General features: G+C 39.8%; 1 protein-coding gene across 4 annotated transcripts in view; it reads left to right on the top strand.

The window, feature by feature from the left end:
- The window catches only part of chl1b (cell adhesion molecule L1-like b), a 67,022-nt gene that overhangs the window by 17,264 nt on the left and 26,826 nt on the right, over nt 1-22,932 (top strand). For 2 of the 4 annotated variants that reach the window (XM_029432330.1, XM_029432331.1), the window contains exons 2-10: nt 15,700-15,893; nt 17,286-17,303; nt 18,818-18,926; nt 19,120-19,310; nt 19,871-19,993; nt 20,909-21,079; nt 21,359-21,385; nt 21,534-21,645; nt 22,239-22,420. In XM_029432330.1, the coding sequence (XP_029288190.1) occupies nt 15,794-15,893; nt 17,286-17,303; nt 18,818-18,926; nt 19,120-19,310; nt 19,871-19,993; nt 20,909-21,079; nt 21,359-21,385; nt 21,534-21,645; nt 22,239-22,420 (1,033 nt within the window). In that variant the 5' untranslated portion in view covers nt 15,700-15,793. The remainder of the gene's footprint in view (nt 1-15,699; nt 15,894-17,285; nt 17,304-18,817; nt 18,927-19,119; nt 19,311-19,870; nt 19,994-20,908; nt 21,080-21,358; nt 21,386-21,533; nt 21,646-22,238; nt 22,421-22,932) is intronic. The other 2 variants (XM_029432332.1, XM_029432333.1) reach the window with 2 other exon arrangements.

Here is a 22,932-nt window from a genome sequence, read left to right as displayed (position 1 = left end):
TGTGTTCAATCGTCAGTTAACCTGATTATTCAGACACCACATGGAGCTACCGGGAGGTCAGCTGCGAGGCCGGCTCAACATCGGTCAACCTGTTCCTGGGATGTGGTCCAAACCACGAAACAAATCTATATTACACCACTCTTTGAAGTAGCATGCATTATTACTATACACCTTTCAATAGACAAAGATAGAATGCCAACACTAATGATTTTCATCTCCATTTTCTTTCCCGCATCCTTTCCTGTTGTACGTTCGATTTTATGATTAAACAAATCAGATTTTATCCCACTCAGTGCAGATGCTAGACCGCAGCGCAACAGCTACAGTACTTGAACTCATACTCAGAACATGAGGACGCCTGCCTCCTTTTGCTTTAACCACTTGATACCTCTTGAGACCTAAAGTAACTCCCTCTTTGCTCATTTGAAATGTAGAGCTTTTAACTGCTGTTACCTCTCAACCTGCCACAGTTTAACCCTTTATGCAGCATGTAACATTGGAAATGTAATGCACATTTTGTTTGGCTTCACCAGGACTCAGTATTTTTTTGTATGTTCACCTCTGAATTCTTAAAACCGGCTTGAATTAAATGAATGTTTAAGAAATACAGACAAGGTCGCTCATGACTCATAATCTCGACACAAATTGTATTGATTGGTCTACAGAGGGGTGTTGTAATCGTTCAACTCACGGTGCTGTTAGTTATTGAGCTATGACAGTGTATGTCTGAAAAAGCTGATGTTGTGTTCTAACAGTATACTAAAGCTAATGTATTGACGGAAAAACCTTTCTCAAATGTTCAAATCTGAATGTTCTAGACAAAGATCTGAGCTCTCTAATATTTTCCCATTTTATTTTTCAAAAAACAATCTGGGAGTTTATCTGTGTGTGTATTTTGAATGCAGTCATTTCTCTTCTATGTGACTTCTAGTACAACAAACAGAAGACCTCCACCCACGCACAGAAAACACAAAGCTATATTATGTCTTCAGGCACAGCTTTTGATGTAAGCCTGACAAAGGCACCAACTCCAAAAGACCCTTTCACTGGATTTTTCCAAATGCCCCATGTGTCCTTTCAAGTTGTGAAAAGATAACTTTCTGGGTGTGCCTCGTGTTTCAGTCTGAAGCGGGCATTTGTTTCAATTGTTCGAGCATCCTTTCAAGTGGCACCGGCTCGTGAAACATCGAGAGCTTTAAGCTCTTGATTTGGCGAGACACTCCACAGCTGTCATAATGGATTGATGTTGGACAGATATTTCTGCAAACCCACATTTTCCTGTGGTTACATTTCCTGTTTTATGATTTGTTCCACAGTTATATCACTGTACTTTACTGCTGGTGCTCATAAACATTAAATTAGTGATGGAAACCAGCCATTTTTTATGATTGCCCATTAATTATTACACCCAATGAGAAAAACTGTACCTGCTGTGCGCCAATACCCCATCCATACATTTTTCGGGTATTCTTCAATGTATTAAGCTGCCTGTGTCATTCATGAGACACAGTAAATGATTTATATTGATTTAAGGTTTTATAAACCACTGCTACTCTGAGCCCCAAGTAGCACATGCTGTGCTCGATTTTCCTCGAACATATGTAGCATAAAAATATAACTAGAAACTGATAAGCGCAATCCTTGAAGTGAAGCCAGAAGGGATAATTGCATGTTCGTACAGTTCTTGGTGTTCTTTATAGAATCGTGCCTGTGGGCTACTACACCTGACGTGGTCTAATTGGCTATCAAGAGAGACTCTGAGAACAATAAGGCTTCATGTTTCCCACCACTGCATGCTACCCTTTGTTAACCACATAACGGGTGGACGGCCAGAATAAATAACTAAGAACTGTGTGGTGCTGTTGCATGGCAGGTTCTCCTAACTGGACACATGTTAAGGTACATATTGGAGAGAATCAAGGACCTCCTAGTGTTGCTAAGGCAAAGTAACATCTAGACAATATTGTCAGCCCACACACACACTGAAGTAGACCTGCCAGTGTTCTTTTTATGTGCTCAGTCAATGGCCATGAGGATGAAGCTTGAAAAGTTGTGCAGCCAGCCTATTGATGAGCCTGTCTGTGTAAAAACACACACACAGAGGAGGCCTCATCCTTAACACCCCCAACCCTCCCCACACACACACACACGCATCTTTAATTTGTCTCAAATATTGTTCTGCCTCCTCATCTCTTGCTGTGCATCCATGTGAGACGGATCCCAGCGACATTTTCCACCGCAGGATTAACTGTGTAGCGCGACGGGCTGCTCTGCCTCAGTGCACCTAAAGGGCTGACCCCGAGGTGTGTGTGTGAAGAGGTGGCCAGCAGGACGCTCCTTAGAAGGCTATTAGATCCTTACTGCTTATCATGAGTGGGCGGGCAACTGAATTATCTGCTCTGCTTTCCCTTGTCACAGGACTATAAGCGGAAAAAAGCTTGTTTTCCGGAAATAATTAATCCTACTTTTGGCACGATAATATTGAGAAGAACATGTTGTTAGTGCTGTGAGTGTTTCCTGATGAATCCTCCTCTCTGACAGGTAGGCTGCTCCTGATGGAGATCGTCTTCTCATTTAGCTTCTTGCCTGCAGGACCTTTCAATTATATTACAACTGAGCCGCCCTCTCTGGAGAAGGCGGTTTTACTCAGACGTGGAGTGTGCATTTGTGCGAGCAGGTCTGTGAGTGTACGTGTATATTTACGCACAAGGCTGTGTGTCCATCTCAAAGCAGAGCCAAGCTTGGTTACCATGCCTACACATTTTACTAAGAGACGCTGCTTTTATCTTAACAAGTTCATTTTCAAGCTTATGTTTGTCTTTGTATTCTCTGTCAGCTGTGTACACACTCTAAACAGCGAATGAGTAGAGAGGCCTTTGCCATTGCTAAAAGTCACTTGGGTGAAATAGCTTATTGATTCTTGGGGGAAACATGATTAAATTGAGGTCTAAGTGGACACTTCATCTGAACTTGTCTACCGCAGAGACAATAAGAAACTAGGAGTCAGTCTGCTTTTGTCCAGGTTCTTTCCTCTTTGATATGGCTAAATTAATTGCTTTTTACATTTGCCCTGTTACATTTATGTTAAATTCAACTTATAATTAAAAAAAAATGGGGCTACACAATTTAGGTTAAACTTATAGTTTTGAATGGGGCTGTCTGAACTAAAGACATTCTTAGTTGACTAACTGACACACGATTTTGTCGACTAATCAATTAGTTGATTTAATCAACAGATTTGAAAAATGAATTTCTCCACAAAGAATAATTTAAAAGCACCACTTTAAATATTGTGTTTACAGGAGTTATGCTTATAAGTTTCTTAGAAGGAAATCATTCAGCATGAAAAAAGCATAAAGAAATTTATCTAAAGAAATCTTTGTCAACTAAGACCAAAACGACCAATTAGTAGACTACTTGACTAAAGAGTCCTCAAACTATTGTCAGAGTGAATAATGGTTATTAGTTTTGAAGATTCCAATTATTTTACATGCACCTTTACGTCTTGCAACATTTTGAACTTGAATTTTGTTATAACGAGTTTAAATCCAGAATATTCTATATGATGATTTGTGCAGCCTTGTAGGAGACTGCTTCATTTCACTGTTTGTAAAACGGCTGTCTGCTTGCTTATTGTAGGTGTTGTGTAGCCAGAGATTGAACAGACGTTGTTGTGCACATTGTGTTCAGTAGGTGTGCTAATCAGGAGTAGAGATCCCCTGATCACTGCCATGATCACCGAGCGCACCATCTGTGATACTCTGATGGCCGGCAGTCTGGCTGAGAGAGCTGGATAACAGTCTGGTGCAGTGTCTCTCCTGTGCTCTCCCTGTACTGTCCTCACAGGACTGCAGTCAACTCTGACACCTACACACGCTCCTATGAGTGTGCTGTTTTACTTGTCTTGGAAAAAACACTTACCACTTAACTCTTGCTCCCAGACACTTCTTAAACTACAACACTATTACAATATTAAACATTTTGTACAGTATGTGTGTGTGCTGTCCCCTACGGGTGTTTTTTTGAGTTATCTCTTTTTAGATGTCTGTTGTTTGATCAGTTTCTCTGTAGTGCGCCGCACTGTATAAATCAGCTGACAACGCGGATCTGGAAATAATTGAGGAGACTGTTAAAGTGCCACGGATAATGGGGAATTGCACATAAATGTGGGCAATTTCATTGCTGGAATTCAGTCTGTTTTTCATTTGCAGTCACAGCTCATAAACAGTACCAGTCACATCGCTGGTAATAATGCAGAGTTCAAATAGAGGTACAACTTGTTTGTGATGGTATTCCTAAACTGTGACCTGAAATAAATGTATACACACACTCATGTAGCATGCTGCAGTAATACGCTCTACAATGCATCAACCCAGGACAACTTCTCATCACATAGATCAGTATGTAGATAGGGGCATCTGTTGCTATGACAACTTATACAACCATACACAGAAATGCATTGGTTTTCATATTGATTCAGAGCTGAGAGAGTAAAGCACATGGTATCAGCCAAAGGCAGGTTGGCCTACTTCTATCTGCGAGTGCCAGGTTAGAGGCTTATTGACCGTTTTTGACAGACTGAGCAGCAGACGACTTTTTAGCTAAATGGGCCGTGTGCCCAAAGTTCAATTAAAAGCTTCACACTGTGTAGTAAGCATATTTGCCAAATGGTGGGAAAAGTGTAAATCAGTCTTCATGCTACCTCAGCAATTTGGTTGTCCTTCAGGGATATCGATGGCTCTACCATAACTCATTTTGTGAAATTCCCTTTGATTCTTAAACATTTGTCTTAACCTGACAGGTTGAAGGAGACACATAGTGAAACACATAGCTACATTTTGAGGTTTTAGTAGGGCCATGAACTGCAAATGTAGCCACCTGCATTTTCCTTTCTCTGCTGTTAAAGCAGACAGTGGGGGAGCAATATGTCTTTAGTTTTGAATGGGTGTTGTTTGTGCTTCCCTCTCATTCGGTCCGGTCTTGCCCAAGGGGGCAGTAGGTCAAGAGAGCATTATTTTAATCCCGCTGACGCAATACGGCTGCAGCCCTCCATCTTGTAGTGGTCAGATAACATTTAGCTATTGCTGCTTGAGCGAGATAAGAGATGTCTCATAAATTAAAGATGTAAACATTTTCTGCAAGAGCGCAGCGGATTATTTCATTTTAAATTGAATTCTTTTTTTGATGATCGGCACCCAAGTGAAGTCAGAATGCATGCTCAAGAACATATTGGACCGGCAAATGTGACAAATGAAACATCAGGTGCAAGTGAAGCATGGTGACAGCAAACAATAAGCCAGATGTTTTCGTGAGTTTATGGCATTTTAACAATTGGTTCAAAGTGTGAATAAATGTTTGCCTTCTTGCCTCCGTAAGTCATGTCCAAATCAGTGAATCAAGCTGGGATGGAAGTGTGAATGAGCCAGGGTAGCAGAGAGAAAGGGGAGGAGGCTTTCCCCGGGGCAGTGCCCAGGACAATGTCAGGTTTGTCTGGCCCGAGTGCATGAACACTAAGCTTTTCGGAACTGGCAACCAGCCCCGGTACCTACCCATCTCCCCGGCTTCCAGAGCTGTCCAGCCCCGGAGCACTAAGCATTTGTACAAAGTTCATAAGGCTTCCCTCTGTTTGTGTGGCCATAATGGCAGCTCCATCCTGTTGTAGCTCAAAGAGTGCTTATGGGCTCTAAGGGCCTTGCGCTGGCGCTGCAGAGGCGTGTGAGTGTTCTCAGTTACTGACTTTGGCTGACTGCTCTCATTATGAAAAGGCCAGTGTTCCCCCAGACAGCTCCGAATCTCATCCTCAATTATCAGCATTTACTTCATTTTCTCCGTCTGCATTTTAATCCCAATTTGCTAAATGAAAACCTCCAGCTAGATACAATGAAAAGTCAGTCCATTTTATTTACTCAAATAGCGAAAAAAGTCGTCAAGTTAAATCAAACTTAATTTAACAGAACTTGCAGCAAATTATTTGTTGAAGTCAATCTAAGCCTTAGATGTTTTCGTTTATGGTGTCTCACTTTAGATTCTAAGTCGAGACACCAACAACGAAAACATCATTTTGTTATGCACTGGTCAATTTTGTGAGTTTAGGCTATTTGGCTTCCATAACATGTCTTCTTTCAGACTGGTGGAAATAAAACATCCACAATACACATTTAAGTGTTTATTTTACTATTTGCGTCAGTAGATTTCTCCTAAATTCACCAAAGGTTGGCATTAGATATTTCCTCATGTGCATATTTAAACATAATAATTCAGAAAACTTGTAATACAAAAAAGTATTGTCTGAAAGTAAGTAATCAACTGGAGAGGTTTCATGGTGATATCAGTTAGGTAATTGCTTTTAGGTCCTATTCACCTGTAGTAGGCAGGAATTTTACAATATTAAAAGCCTCAGACTCTGAGCCACTTCAGCAGCTCTTACATACACCAAACTTTCCAGTTTCATTCCTATTTATATCCTGAAGCTTTTTAAAGAGGGGTTTGTTCATATATCATTCATAGCCTGATTTATGTGACATTTTATTCTAAAAAATGTCGAAAGTTGATTTTATTTATGGCCCTTTACAGTGCTTTCTGATGTATGGATTGTTACAAAAAGATATCCAAAATACCCTCTGTAAAATAGTTTTACTCTTATATGTCAACACAATTATCCAAGAAATTTTAACCTGGCTTTATCCAATGTTCAGATTTAAGATCTGTATGCAAATTACCATGTATTTAATGACTCAGTTGCATATTTAAACATAACATTTCGATAACGTGTAATACAAAAAATGTTGGTCTTTATGTAAGTAGCCAAGTGGGGAAGTTTCATGGTGATATCTGTTTGTCAAAATGTTCTATTTGCCTGTAATTTAAATTGCCCATAACAAGCTGCGAAATGGCTAATGTTTGTGTCCAGTCCTATAAATGTACACATTCTCACCTACACCATTTCCCAACTGTCAGCATTTGTGAGGCCCAATTGATAATAACCTTGTTATTTGTGGCTGCGAGTTCCGTGGAAGCAGCCATGCCTTTGGTTGATTTCTACCGTGGTTACAACCCACATCAGCATAATTCAAGCATGACCCTCCTCCCCCCTTTCATTTTCTGCCTTTCTCCCCGTTAAAACCCAAGTCTCAGACTAGGGTCCACACCATACATCATCCAGACTGGGGGTGCTTCCTCCCTTCCCCCTCATGTGTCGTGGGAGAGAGACTGCAGGGTTTTCTTTTTTGTCGGGCTGGTGGAAGGCTCTTATCGACAGTCCCAGCACTCTCTGTGCACTGAGCTGTGCCCTGACATGTCATCCAGCCTCCGCTCAAGTCCATCTGTAAAGTCGTGGAGTACTCTCCAATCAGGTCCACTTGAATCCAGATGCATTCTACAAATCAAACACAAATGTATTGATTTTTACAGTAGGAAGAGAGGAGTTCTTCAATGCTCCAACAATACCCGACCAATGCTGAGCGACAATCCTCAGCAGTATTAGCAATTAAGGAGATTGTCCCCGGCTGACAGAAGAAGATTGCAGAAGAAGCCAAATTTAACAGGTTTTCACACAGCAGGTGATCTGTGCTCCCACCCAGTGTACCCTTCATATTGTTTTCCTTCAGTTGATCATTGCAAAAAAAAACACTTTTCAGCGTAACTTCAGGTGCAGCAAATGTCTTTCATAACACTGAAGGGGAGGGCTAGATGGAACTTGCATTCCTCCACTCTCCTTTGTACACAGCCGGTGAATAGCCTATAGATCGGGCTTTGTGGGAATGATTGTCAGTGGCTTAATGAGCGTCTTTGCCAAGCTAGAGGCTTTGGCAACATATGTGACTACAGTGCCTCTGTTCCTCTCTGTCTCCAGCTTGTATGACACAACACAGAACAGGCTCTCCATTTTTTCTGCAGATCTGATTTGAACTAACTCAAGGTTTCCCTTTTTCTTGTGGATGTTATTACCTGGACAGGAATAGTGTACCCCTCTCATGGGGACCAGAGCTGAGAATGAAGTGAAATCTTGTAAGTATCCCGTAGTATCTAGGGACGTCTGTTGAGCTGTTGCAGCAGATTTGGGTTAAGCATGTTTTGGTCTTTCCATGTGCAGCAGGGGAGACAGTCAGTACATTATTTTTTTCTAAAGAGAAGATGGAAAATCATTGGATGATGATATTGTGAGTGATTGAATTGCCATAGTATAGCATAGCATTAGGTAGTTTTCTTACTTTTTGTAAATGTAATACTTTAATGTGAAAACTGAGCTTTGTAGCATCAAGTAGAAAACCTGCCACTAGAGGTTGTTCTATTGATAATTCATTCTTTTTTTTATTTGAAATGAAAATGTCAAATTTTCCCCCTTGTCTCTATCAGACCACAATAACCAGGGTTATTTTTTTTTGAACAACCAAACCAAATCAAATCATCTCTTTGACTAAACAAAGTAGTCTTCAACACTCCAAATAACTGTTATAGAAAAATCAACAGTTTATAAAAATTTCATGAGACGTCCTGGTCTTATTTCTTAACAAGTAAACACTTCTTAGTAGGGTGATACTTGAATTAAGAAACATTCACTAGTGCTTCATGGGAGATATTTGCCAGATTAACAGTACCATCTGTAATATTTGCAGCTGTATATTTGGAATGGTGCTGTTTATTGTAAGGAGTATGCAAAGCTTGTTAAAACAATAGTTCCTTTCTAAATTTAAGTTCAAAATGTTCCAAAGTAAATTTACATTAAAAACTGAACAGTAACTGCGTCACTATAGACCTCCAAATAGTTTGATTTACATTTATTGTGGACTGCATATCCATAGGGTGATGTTGTACAAATTCAGATATAACATATTATGAAATAACAAATTAATAAATAATAATAAAATAATGTTATTGGTAAGAAACTATATAACACAACTCATTCATCTTAGTTAGAAATATTGTTGGACTTGTTTATTGCCTTAAGAGACTGGTAACAAAACAGGGAACAAAATACAATCGGTTGCCAGTTTATTAGGTACATCTCACTACATCCTCCAAAACAAAGGTTAGTATGTTCAGTCTTTGTTGAAACTGTTTTGTAGACGTGTTGATTCAACTGTGTGGTCAATTTGTCCACCCCATTAATATCAACAGCTCCACAGCAGCACAAACTACAAACACCTGCCAGTATAACACAATACAATTCAACAGCACAACAAAGTGCAGCCTCCAAATGATCATAGTTATTCCAACACGTCTGTGACACACAGATATGGACATAAGCTGAATATTATAACCTTCATGAAGGTAGGATTTATTGCATTTGATCCAACTTTGATGAGCATCATTATGAGTCACTGTCACTTGGTTCTAGAATTGACTAAATATTTATTAGATTAAACAATTTCCTTGAAATTGCTGTGATTGACAGATCACATTTTCAAGAAAAACTAGATTGAATAACTTATTTTGATGGTTTTATTGTTGTTCTGTCTGTAGAGCATCCAATGTGAACAGTGAGATTCTGCCTTGTCATATGTTAAAGTCTTAAATCTTGAGTGTTTGGTCTCTTGCTCATTCCATTGGATTTGTCTCAACACAACCTCAGCTCGACCCTATTAAGTGATGGAGAGGCACAGAAAATGGCCGCATATCCGACAGCTGTGTCAAACAGCTTACCCACAGTAACACTGTCCAGATGCTCGGCTCTAGCACGGAACAGGACATTCAGATACTGAATTACAGTCAGCGAAGAAGCTCTCATTTCACAAACTGAAATTAGGATTTTGACTGTGTGTATATTAGACTCCTGAAGAGAAAAAAATGAGATGGATCAGCGAAAGTATTTCTGTAAAATATGTAGTTTTGCTGCTGCCCTGTGGGTTCCATTGGGACATCAGAAATTCTCCATTGTTGGCAGAAATATTTTCCTTCAGGGTCTGATGGAGGTAAGGATTTGGGCTATAACAACCATCGATCATGTCTCACTGTGGCACAGTTTCATCTGGGGAAATTGCCAGCATCAGTCAGAGGAAGTGAATGAATGTGGTGTGGAGCACGCTGTGTTAGTTCGCACAAAATAATATTCCAGTCCCCGCAGTCCAACTTGTGAATTCATCTCTCTGCCGGCTACTCAGCGAGGATCAAACACTAATGTGATTATTGTCCTGGGCAAGGGCCACTCCTGTGGGACTTCAAAGAGAGCACATGAGAGGGAAAATTAGAAAAAAGCTGTAAGCTGTGATGCACACAGGTGCAGTGCACTTTCTGAAACCTTTTCTTTTGCTTTAAACACATTACCAGGTTCAAAGTGAGGACTCTGACAGCATCTGCCATGTAGTTTTAGCCTACATACAGTAGCACATACGTTCTGCATGATTTATTATCATGTCATGTGATCAATTTAAGTGTTTTCATCCAGAATGTATATTATGCAAAAGACTAGAATTAAAAGACAAGCTGTAGCAAAAATGATTAGATATCTTCTATAGTGAGGTAGTACTGTATTAGTGTTTGAATTGCTGTTTTGACATTGAATACCCAAAGGTAAAAAGGTAGCGTGCACACACAGATTTCTCTCACAGATTAATCTCAATTTCACCAATTTATTCTGGCCATGTCAAACAAACATGCTCCCGTTTCAGCCTGGTGACCTTTATTAGAGCATAGAGAAGCATTAGCATGTTTGGCAAAACATTTGTGAAATAGTCACCTTTGTCTTGTAGATCTGTGTGTGAGCTTTTGTGTATTCAAAGTTGGAACTACGGTTAGGCACCACCAACAAATAATAATAATGGCACCCTCTCAAAGGACTATTCTGAGCAGAACTTCATATTTACAAAGACATACGGCTTTCAGACACACAAAAGAGCAACTAATCAGACACTGGGGAGAGCCCATGCTCTTTGTTCATTAAAAAATGTAAAAGCTTTTCAATAAATGCCCATTACTGACTAGATGAAAAACCTCTAGTTGTTGGAAACCTCTTCAGTTGTTTGTTCTTTCTTTCTTTCTTTCAAGTGAACTACATCATGCATTCACTTGTTCATGATCATACTGCTGTAGTACTGTATGTAGTTATATGAGTCTCTGCGGGGTCACTGCAGGTTATTCCACTCTTTCCCTGGTGAGGAGAATTCATGTCGGGTCGTTCTTCATTAGTTCAAACAGAACACAGGGGTCACAAACCCCACAGTTCATCAGTGTAGCTGCTCCATATCTTTCTCCAACTGAGCCTCATTCCTCCACACCTGAGAGCCTCTCATTCCTCCACCCCTCTGCCCAGCTCCAGTCCCCTCATCCTGCTAAAACCGGACCCCTGGAATATTAATGATGAGATAATTGAACTGCCATGCTTTCTGAAGTGCAGTAAAATCGAGCCAAATCTCAATTAGACAAGGTTATTATCCAATACTGCTGCCACTTCATAATCTCATTTAGCGTCTTGTTTCTGTTTTTTTCTCCTTTCGACTGATATTTTAATAATAGATGAATGGTCGAGTAGAATACTGATAGTGCAAATCATTGCCAAAGGTCAGAATACAATCTATTTCACATTCTGAAGAGTAAAGGGAGAAAATTAGTTTCTACATAAAGACGTTTTGCCACAGCTTTGTTTTTCACAAAGAGCTGACAGGGTGTCAGATTTGCAAGCTAAATGAGCACTTGATTGGACGAAAAAGAACAAAACGACAACCGAAAGAAGCTGCACTCATTACTCTCATCAGAAGCAATGTGAGTCAATTGGCGCACGCTTAGTGTTAATCAGCTCTGCCTTTGTTTAAATTGTTCTTGAATGATCAAATGGGAATCAGTGTGGAGGCATTATCAGAACTGTGAGAGGGGAGTGTGGATCTGCTGTCTTCCCGTCCCAGGTCTTTAACCAAGAGAATATTTTAATCCAGCCTGACAAGACGAGGATCTGCTTAATCCTATTACAGGCTTGCACATTAAACTACAGTAGGCCCACACTTCTCCGCCTGTTGTCTTTGTGTGAGAAAGAAGCAGATGGTGCCAGCTCAAGAGCGTACTGTAGTGAACCCCGTTACTAAACAACACAGCCACAAGTCTGGAGAATGCTCTAGGAAACAACTTGTTGTTGTGGTATTCTTTTCCTTGAAATCTTACTCATACAATCCACACAGTGTTGGATCATTTTTATTTATTTGTATAAGTGTTTATGGGTCATAGTTAGGTGTAATGCTACACCAGATGGCCGAACCATAAGAATCAAGAAACAGACAGAGCTTGCCAATTGTACCGAGAAGTGTGCCAAAGTCGTTGGAAGCTGCACAGGGATCAGAGATGCACAAAAGTTTGTGGAAAGCTGAAAGAGTCTTAATACGAGAATTGAGAATTGTGGGACTGGGTAATAAAAAAATCTAAACGCTGGTTGCCATTGAGCATTTTCTTGATAGAAAAATTTGAAATGTTAATTCTTAACAATGTACTAACATCCTATCACTCAGAGACAAAGCTATTTCTAACCTTTGTTTGGCATGTTTTAGGAACTGAAAGCTCACTTCCTCAAATATGTATAGCAGCGTTGGTTTAGTCAGCAGAACACACCACATGCTGTTGTTCTCGTATCAAAAGTTTCCTCTGAGGAAACCCTTTCTTTTCACAGACAATAACAGCTCTTAAATGTAAAGAACACTTAAAATGAAGACAAGAACACGTCAGTCCAACTTGAAACAGAATTCGATAGGTGATGTATACCGTTAACTAAGACTGGAAATACAACCCACTACATTTATCACCTGAAGCATTACCATCTCTTAACTTTCAAACACCAGCAATTAAACCGGGATCGACATCCCTGCAACAAACTGGAACATTACTATGTGCTTTCACTTCTTTAATAGACACATCACACATGTGTTTTGCTATTTTACTCACAAATGACAATACACCAATAGATGCTGTCGAAAATAAGGGATTTTAACAGATATGAAACTGACCCAAGATACAAGCTGTAAACACTTCACACTGCTTGACAACATTAAAATAATCTTTAAGCTCGTATATAGAACATTTTGACTGCTATGAAGATGTGTTGCAAAGCTATAAGGTGAACGCTATTCACTCATCATGTAGCTCATGACAGGATTTGGGAAAGATGGATGTTTGAAATGTAGGATGGTAGTTTTTTATTGTGGCAAAGTCATTTACGATGATGGGAAAAATTAGGTTACAATGACTTTGTACCAAATGTTCTACATTCCAGAGTGATTTGGTGTTGTTGACAAGGAGAACATCTATCTGAGAGCACTCTACTTCTGTCACTCAGAGTAAGTTTTAAAGTAAAGAGGCAGATTTCACTTGGCCCACATGTCTTTAGTTCCCTCTCCGTGCCCTCTCCACCGCAGAGCTTCTGTCCCCTCTGAGCCTTGGCTAAGTAAGGTTAGGGTTCAAATTGGCCATCCCACAGTGAACAGCTTTTAACCTCCTGCCAGCTTCATCAATCTCAGGCTGGTGTGATCGCTGCTGAAAGGGGCGGGGATTAAGAGCAGCCTGCTGTCTGTAAATCAGGGGAGCTCGAGGAGGCCCCTCTCGTGTGCAGCATATAGGTCCAATAGGCAACATACCCTATGAATGTAGACATCACCACTTGCAGCAGTTAAACCCCACGAGCGGACCTCCCTCAACCAGATGGCCGCGCTGGTTCTCAATAAATGTTTAACGAGGGGAGAACAAATTAAATCAGAAGGCAAATGATCAAGCACAGTTTGAACAACATAATCCATCTAAGGTGGTGTTTGGTTGGTAAAGGATTTTGGCCAGCACAATAGGACAATGAGAAAACATTTTCTTGTGGGGATTGTAACCCCCCTCCTCCTCTTAACAAGTCCAATCCTACGAACAAAGCACAAGCCAATTAACTCAAAGCCCTTACCTTTTGATTTTAATCTGTGTTTAGCAACATAAATCACCATGTCTGGGAAAGAGTGAAACAAAGGAAAGCCTTAGGCATTTTGTTTCTGGATGACTTATAACTCTGAGACGTGCATCTTCAGTTGGAAATAAAGTCAATAGGCCTGAATTGTGATCGAGTGGGGTGGATGTACATAGCACACTCAGTCTGGAGCCTTGTTGGTGATGCTGTAGGTGGGTGGAGCAGGGGTCACAATGGTTCAGAAAGCCAGAATTGACTCACAGATAGTTAATACCATTAACATGAGGCATGGTTGAGAAGTTCAGAGTGCACGCTCGTCTGAAAACAGATCCGCACCGAATGAATGAAATCGACTCATTTGTTCTATGCTTAATTATTTAATTACATTCCATGAACAGGAGTTTGACCTCAGTGTTTCCTATTGAATTTGTTAAGACAGCAAGAAAATTAGAAAAGAGCCAGTGTTGGATTCAAGCACCATTGTGAACAGCGAGCTCTTCTCTAGACATTGTACGACTGGTTGAGTGCACACAAGTCACTGTACATGTCTTGGTTACTAGTGCTTATTAAACGACACACTCCTCCTTTGTAGGAAGGCCACTGTGAGAAAAATGTCCCACTAGTTACTGAAATTGCGACAACACTGGCGTTACGATTACACCGGACATTTTACAAAAAAAGTGTTTATATTTGATGAACGCGGGCACGGATAGCCTACATGGCAAGTAATATAATTGGTGTGTGCCTGAACGGCGTATAACATTGGTAACACCGACTACAGCGGCAAGCCTTATCCTTTGACATTATTAATTGCAATTTTCACACTAACACTGTGATGTTCATTGCACCAGTCCTGTTTTACATGAACACCAGGAAAGCTCCTTATGTTTTCACATTTCTCCAACTAATGTTTTGCTATTACAGTATTTCTCTTTTTGTTATTATGGTCTTTGCTGTTCAGCTAATTACTCCAACGTGAAACATCGAGCTGGGTCCCAGCCAACACCAGGGACTAATGAACTGACACCCCAGAGGGCGTAAACATCACTGCTACAGACACTAAAATTCCCATACATCCGTCCTCCTCCCTCCATCCAGCTCTGCACTCTGGACCGATCATGTGCTCATTATGGTCCAGACTCTGGTCTGTTAGCTGGAAAATTATCCAGTGCTCTGTACTCTGCAGCCTGTCGGTGTGTGAGTGCAGACAGCTTACTCTCTCTGACTGTTAACTATGTACGCTATTTATGCCTCGCACCCCTCAGGCAGCAATATTTGCTGCAATAATAGATAAATGTGTAGCTGCATTCTTAATCTCTTTGAGTCATTGTTATCAGAAACATGCAGGCACAGATGAAAACAGCACCGTGATTAAATCGGCTCAATAGTATCTTAACTTTGATGGTAATTTGGATTTCAATCTCGGCTTGGTTTTGGAATAAATACCCTTTCTCTCAGTAATGCTGAACATCTGCCATGCATTAATAAATCCACAGGCTCCTTCATTTGCCTATTTATTTATTTCCATTGTCGCCTGGAAAATACACTTTCCGCTACACACTTCCATAGACATCAAACTAAAAAACAAGCTGAGTCCCAGGGGAGGGGGATGATAGCAGGCTTTAAAGTGAATATTTCTTTGTCACAGCAACATTTGAACTAGTGCTGAACATAGTCCCTGTTGATGCAAATGAAAATGTGCGGTGTGCCTGGTTATGCCTGGATGAGCAGAGAGCAGTCGGGCTCCCAGTCACGGGGGATTTGTTGTGTTTGGGGTTTGCCTTTCCGTCTGCCAGCGCGTGGGTGGATTCATGGGGCCTCCGTCTGTGCTACTTTCACAGGTACCACATCCTCAGTGCGCCAGAGAAATGAACTGAGGACTGAGCAGGAGAGAGCACTCGTTTCTTGAGGACATCGGAGATTTAAGGAGAAACCATGAGTTTGCAGAGGAGCCTGGGATTGGTCGCCGTGCTGGGCTTGATCACCTTTATTTGTGCCTTTCATACGACTACAGCCATTGACATCCCGCTGGAGGGTGAGTTCTGACTTGTACTATGAAAGAGGGGAGACATTCGTTTCAATGAACAACAGTTAAGAAGAATGGGGCAATTCCCTCAAATAACAAAAGAAAACATGTTTCAGTCACTTTCTATCAAAGAAATAGTCTCTATATTTAAAATAACAAACAATAACATAATACCCAGAGAATGAGGGACATTTTAGAAGGACAATGTTGCTGTTAAACTTTACAATGTATATTTTCAATGCTGTACCACAAAGCAAATTATGTCATGTTGCTGTGGAGGCATACATCTCAAGGAAAGATGTATCTCAAAATCTAAAACTATCAGGATAGATTGAGAGATACCTTTACAGGTACGTCATCAGTGTTTTCTGATTTTCAGTGAACAGACCCTTTAAATCATTCCTTGTACACTGTAAAACACTGCAAACTGGTTTGACTCAAATGTTTGTGAGTTAACTGAAGTAAGGTTGAAAATCTGAAAATCAAGTTTGACTACAAGTGCATGTGTTACACAAATCAAGTCTCCATCATGTATGTTTGCTTTAAACTACAAGACAAATGGGTTTCTGCAGAGTTTCAACCCTCAAGCAATGCATGCTGGGAAGCATGATCATGTCCATCATCTAAATAAGCAGTCAACAGACCATCCAAGACATAAAGTCAGATGGTGTGATGTCAGTTCTGAAATAGAAATCTTGTTCATTTATATTCGGTAAATGATAATAAACTATGTGTTTCCACTAAGTTGCTGTTTAATGTTTAACAGTGTAACACTTCAGTATAAAGTGGCAGCATTTTGACATAACAGACACTTACTTATGAAACACACTATAAGGTACTTCAAGACAGTCATTGATGAAGAACATGCAGTACGTAATAAAGAAGGACAGGTTATGTAGAAGGAGTCTTACAATTGTTAATGCTCATCTACAGAGAATGTGTCCTTGAAATGCTTTTATCAGCAAAAAGGTGTCGAATAATTTAGAGGCAAATAAGTCACACTATTGAACTGTTACAATCATCAAGCTTTCTGTGAATGAAATACATTTACAGCTTTTATCTCATTTGAATGAGCTTTTTTGTTTCTTTTGTGTTGCATCTGCTTGTATCCCAGTTTCCTTGGAAACGCATATCAAACCTCTCCCTTTAAATTATTCAGAAGTATTTCTTAAGAGCTTGATAAAAAAAACCCATTTCAAACAGGCTTTCTAAAAAAGCAAACGTATTTTTGTGCTCCCTGATGTCAGAATATCGTTTTAATTCAGCCTGCTGTTATGCATTACTCATGTGTGTGTTTAAAGGGTTTATATAAAGAATGCTTGTGACATGAAGAGATTATTCCCAAACTGCTGACTGTTTTTGTTTTGTTTATTTCCCCCCCTGCTGCCGTGGATTTTGTAGTTTTAGGTCATGTAAACAGTAAGTTCACTCTGCTATACCGTAGCTGGTATTAGTGACATCCTCTGCTGTCTTCTGTTAATCTCCTTGGCTTGCTGTTGAGCGCAGCAGCAGCTTTACTTACAGCCATATGTGTTGGATCTGAATCTCATGTGTCATCAGTCGTGACTCCATTTAGCTTGTACGACTCACGGCATGTCCTCATTTTCCACTACACACAGTACTATTAATAGTCATTGTTTATGTTTGTTCCATGCTTAGCACATGTCACAACTATACCATCAGAGTTTTATGCCAAAATAAAACCAATTTAACAAAACGACTAATTCATTAAATGGCAAACCATCAACTCTATTGACAAAATAATTTATGTTTCACTTCTTGAGTAACGTTATTGTCAGTATTTTATGACGACATACAATAGTCCACATCATAATAGTGGTTCCCAACCTGAGGGTCCAGACCTACCAATGGGTCTCAAGTAGAAGCTGAGTGGTCACAAGATGATTAAAGGGATAAGAAAGAAAGAAAAACATATTTGTCAGACAAAATCCTGTAATCTTTCTGACATTTCCTCAGTTTTTAGTTTTTCTTAAGGGAATCTGTGCAACACCCTTAAGGGGAAACTAAGCCTTAAGTGTCATACTTAAGGAGACACCTTAAGGCTTAATGTTGTGCAACCGGCCCTTGAAGAGTAACTGTTACTTTTCAGATTGTCCACTTTGTAGATTTTAAGAAGGTTTAAGTAGTAAAAGAGTCCAATATGTTTTAAATATGTCCTTAAAAAAACTTTTCAAGGCATTTACTGCATTACAAGAGACGTCTTGTATTCTACTGTTTCCATGGAAACCGTATGTTTGCTTCCACGTGCGCTTGTGATACCCGTTATGGTCTCACAAAGTTGACCTACAGATAGTAAAAAATAATGGAAGAAGAAAAGAAGACAAGAAAAGCAAATTGGTCAGAGGAGGAAAACACATAATATAATATACTCCTGCAGAAAAACAAAGTACAAAGTGATAAATGAATGTGATCGGCAAATATCAGCAAATGTGGAAGGAAATGCAACAGAAATTAATTAGAGGTCATAAGAGGTCCATCCAACTATTTTTACAACTTGCCTGTTCTGGCCATAAAAGGCCTTTAAGGATTCCTTAAGGATAAGACCAAGATAAGGAGAAAAACTTTTAAACTTAAGGCAACATTTTAAGAAAACCTTAAAGAGAACACTTAAGGTTGTTTTGTGCAACTGATTTTATTATAAGGAAATCTTAACTTAGACTTTAAGGAAATTCTTTACTTCAGGTGATTTGTGCAACCGGCCACAGATGAGCTGCTCATAGAGATGACCTCATGAAGGCCGTGTAAGCTGCGGCGAGGGGTCACACGTAGACATTGCTCTGTTTTAAGGGGACACCAGCCAAAAGGGTTGGGAACCACTTCCCAAAGTATAGTGTCACATTCTGAGTAGAGCTCTGTATTGAGGCCTGTGTTGAGTTTCTCACATTTTTCATGCTTGTTTGTTTGTTGCCCAGTTGAGCAGCTGCCTACCATCACAGCTCAGTCGCCCAGCTCTCTCATCGCCTTCCCTTTCGACGAGAGCTTCCCCATGACGTGCGAAGCCAAAGGGAACCCCGAGCCAGAGTGAGTACCGAGCCTCGCATCGCTTCAGATGAGAGGAGGAGGGGATTGAGAGCTTGTTAGCAGTCAGACACACCAATAACAAACAACAACAGTTTGTCAACATGTTGTGTTTGGGTGCTCTGGTTTGGAAAATAAGCATGCTGCGGTGTTAACTGAAGGACTTGACATTTCAACAGTGGCTTTCTTTATGTAGATTCAGATGGACGAAGAATGACCAGGAATTCGACCCCTCTTTAGACCCAAGGCTGATGAAAGAGGAGAATTCTGGGACCTTTGTGATACCCAATAATGGGAACCTTACAGAGTACCAGGGAACCTATCGCTGTTACGCCTCAAACAGACTGGGGACCGCCATATCGAAGGAGATTGAGTTCATTGTGCCCCGTGAGTAACGTGTGTGTGTGTGTGTGTGTGTGTGTGTGGTGCTCTGTTACAGTGCTTTCAAATTTATTCAGGGCCAGCAGTCTTGGGTAATGACTGCACCTCTCCATTGTGAGCTTTGTATTGGACGTGGCAGAAAGTCATTGAGGCTCCCGAGCTCACCACCCCTCGCAACATCTCATCTATAGCATCGCGATGGAAAAAAGCATGGAGTGGGATCCAGCCTCTCCATCATTTCCTTTGCTACATTTAGTTTGTTAGTTTCCACACAGTATATACATTCTCAAAGAAAATCCACTCCATGGTGGACAACATTTGGCTGGGCTTCAACCACTCAGCAGTGGTGACAAGCCGCACACAGTAGTAGTAGTGATGTCTATTTTGTTCCTGCAGTCCAGGAACTGAGAAATCCCAAAGAATGCGATCGACTGAATGACACAGAGAACAGAAAACACTTCATATGAGTCCCAATAAATCCAAGAAGGATATTACTGCCATCTCCTGGAGTATAAGGGAACTGCATCGCATATTTTGTTCATTCATGTCTGGCTTCTTTTTTCTAGATGTTCCAAAGTTTCCTAAAGAAACACTTGATCCTCTCGAGGTGGAGGAAGGCCAGCCTTTTATTTTACAATGTAATCCACCTAAAGGAATACCTCCTCTTCAGATCTACTGGATGACTATCAGTAAGTGTTGTGATAAATGAATAGTGATGTAATACAAATAATAGTATTTTGTATTTGTACAGCACCTTTTAAAACAAACATTACAAAGTGCTTTAAAACTGCAAAAATAAAAACTGAATCCAATACTATAAAAGAGAAAATAAAAGCTTTAAAAAAAGAAGAAACAAAGGAGAATAAACTAAATTCGGGTATATGATAAGATATTAAAATAATATGATTGATTATTAGACATACACAGCAAGGTACATGTTAAGTAAAAGCACATTCAAAATGTGCAATTCAGTTAAATATACGAATGTAAACAAATTGCAATGATACACTTTCATTCTCACCCATGACATACTTTATTTACGTATATTTAGATGGCAAAAAATATATGGCAAAAGTTTCTCAAATAATCTTCTCCTCACCTCCTGAACTGATTAATCCCTTAAAGTTCACTGATCTGAAGGTCGGTCATTACAAGTGGAGAGGCCAAAGTTCCCACATGTGCTCAATATGTCAGGCTGATTACTGGGGAAATGTGTATAAAATGATTAAATAAAAATCCTCCATATAGCTTATTAGCATTTTATTGCTTAATCATCATATAGCTTCAATGATACAAATGACACTGTATATGTGATCCTGTCAAACATTGTGGAATAAGAAGATTCTTTCCAAACTTAATGGCAGTCGTGGAAGAAGTATCTTTATTATACAACAATTTAAAAATACTCTATTACAAGTAAAAGTTCTTAATTCAAAATCTTACTTAAGTAAAAGCACAGATGTAATCAGTTAAATGTACTTCAGTAAAAGTACCATTTCTGCAGAAGAATGTCCCCTATGACGTTATGACGATGCTGACGTCCTCCTGGCTGATGAATGCTCTGGGTGTAAACACACATGAAATGCTGCTCTGTCTGTGCTCAGATCTTCAGCACATAGAGCAGGATGAGAGGGTGTCTATGGGCATGAATGGAGACCTTTACTTCTCTCACGCGGTGGAGAGGGACAGCAGGAGAGACTACTGCTGCTTCGCCGCCTTCCCAAGAATACGAACCATCGTTCAGAAGAACGCCATGTCTGTCATCGTGAAGACAAGTAGGTGTCACTTCGGCTGCTTTGTCTTCACCCGAGTGCTGTTTTCATCTCAACCCAGAATGATGCAAAACTTTGATTTGTTCTCAGAGTGCTGATCATTTCATTGATGTCCATATTCATAGCTCCACTTCAAAAGCCATCATGCCAAAGTGTCATGCTGTCTTGTTTATGTGCATCTCCTTGGTTTCATGTTGTGGTTTTGATCTCGGTGATGTTTGTCTGGATTATCCACGCTGTCCCCATGTTCATTGTTTTTTGTCTCATTCAACTCCATTTCAGAAAAAAGTGACATGAGTCCTTCCACTGGTAAGTTTGAAGTTTTTAGAGTAGAACACACACATTTATAAACAGCTGTGTGCACAAGGCAGATGTGTGTTTATAAATGTCTAAAATATTAACGTCCAGTCGTCTATTTTTCTGTTACACTGTCTAAATCTCTGCTCTCCTTCCTTAGCTAATGCAATCCATGAGAGAATACCCTCTCTTCTGACGCCCTCTCGTGCCAGATCAGAGACACAGCTGGTCAAAGGAGAGGACTTGAAGTTGGAGTGTATTGCTGAGGGATTGTAAGTAATACTGCCTTTTTAATATTATTAAGTAATTAAATATTATTTAATAATTGTCCAACATTTTAGGAATTTTCGCTTTTCATGTCATCTTTCGTCCCTTATCTCTCTTTATCTGTCTCTGAGTAACACAGACAGACTTGTTTATTACCAGCAGGCTCGACTATTGTAACACTCTCCTCTCGGCTCTTAATTCAAAAGTCTGCTGACTAAGACCAAAAGAAAAGAACACAATAGGCCAATTTTAAGGTCTTTACACTGGTTAGCTGTTAGTTTATAAGGCCAGGGACCAGACTACCTCTCAGAAATGTATTTGGCTTTTTAGTAATATTTTATAATAGTTATACTTATTCTATTGTCATTATTATTATTATTAAGTTCACTCCTTCTTTGTTTGATCAATATTTTATTGATTTATTTTTTATTAGCATTTCAGTTTATTCAACATCCTACGTTTGGTCTTTCGCTTGAAAGCACTTTGTAGTGCATTTGCTTAGTTTGATAGACGCTTTATAAACAAAACGTTTGATTGATTAATGTATAGTCATTATCCTGCTTTTTGTTAGACTCACTGTTTGTCCCCTTTCTGTTAGTCCAACTCCACAGGTTGAGTGGGTGAAGATGGGTCATAAACTCCCCGTTAAAGCCACACTGGAGAATCATGGGAAATTGCTGATCGTGCCGAGAGTTGAACAGGAAGACAGTGGGAAGTACATGTGCAAGGCAAAGAACGCAATCGGAGAAACCTACCATTACTTCCGTGTAACAGTAGAAGGTAACTACAGGCTGTGAAACTACTGTGGTGTTGTATGTAACAATATTAATAACACAGTTAAAATAATTTCAATAGTTGCGGTTTGAACAGTAAACTGATGACAGACATTCACTTTGTTTACAGAAGCCTGTAGAGCCGATTAATAGCTCTAATAAAACAGTGCATGATGATATTGATTAGGTTCAGATGTAGAGGATGTTCTCAGATCCTTTACAGTAAAAGTATGAATACAACTGTAACGATACAACTGTAAAGATACAACTGTAAAGATACAACTGTAACGATACAACTGTAACGATACAACTGTAACGATACAACTGTAAAGATACAACTGTAACGATACAACTGTAAAGATACAACTGTAACGATACAACTGTAACGATACAACTGTAACGATACAACTGTAAAGATACAACTGTAACGATACAACTGTAAAGATACAACTGTAAAGATACAACTGTAACGATACATCTGTAAAGATACAACTGTAACGATACAGCTGTAACGATACA

Source organism: Cottoperca gobio, chromosome 5 (genome assembly GCF_900634415.1).
Source record: "Cottoperca gobio chromosome 5, fCotGob3.1, whole genome shotgun sequence".
Classification (NCBI taxonomy): domain Eukaryota; kingdom Metazoa; phylum Chordata; class Actinopteri; order Perciformes; family Bovichtidae; genus Cottoperca; species Cottoperca gobio.
Note: the sequence above shows the minus strand (reverse complement) of the source record. Positions and strands in the feature narration are given on the sequence as shown.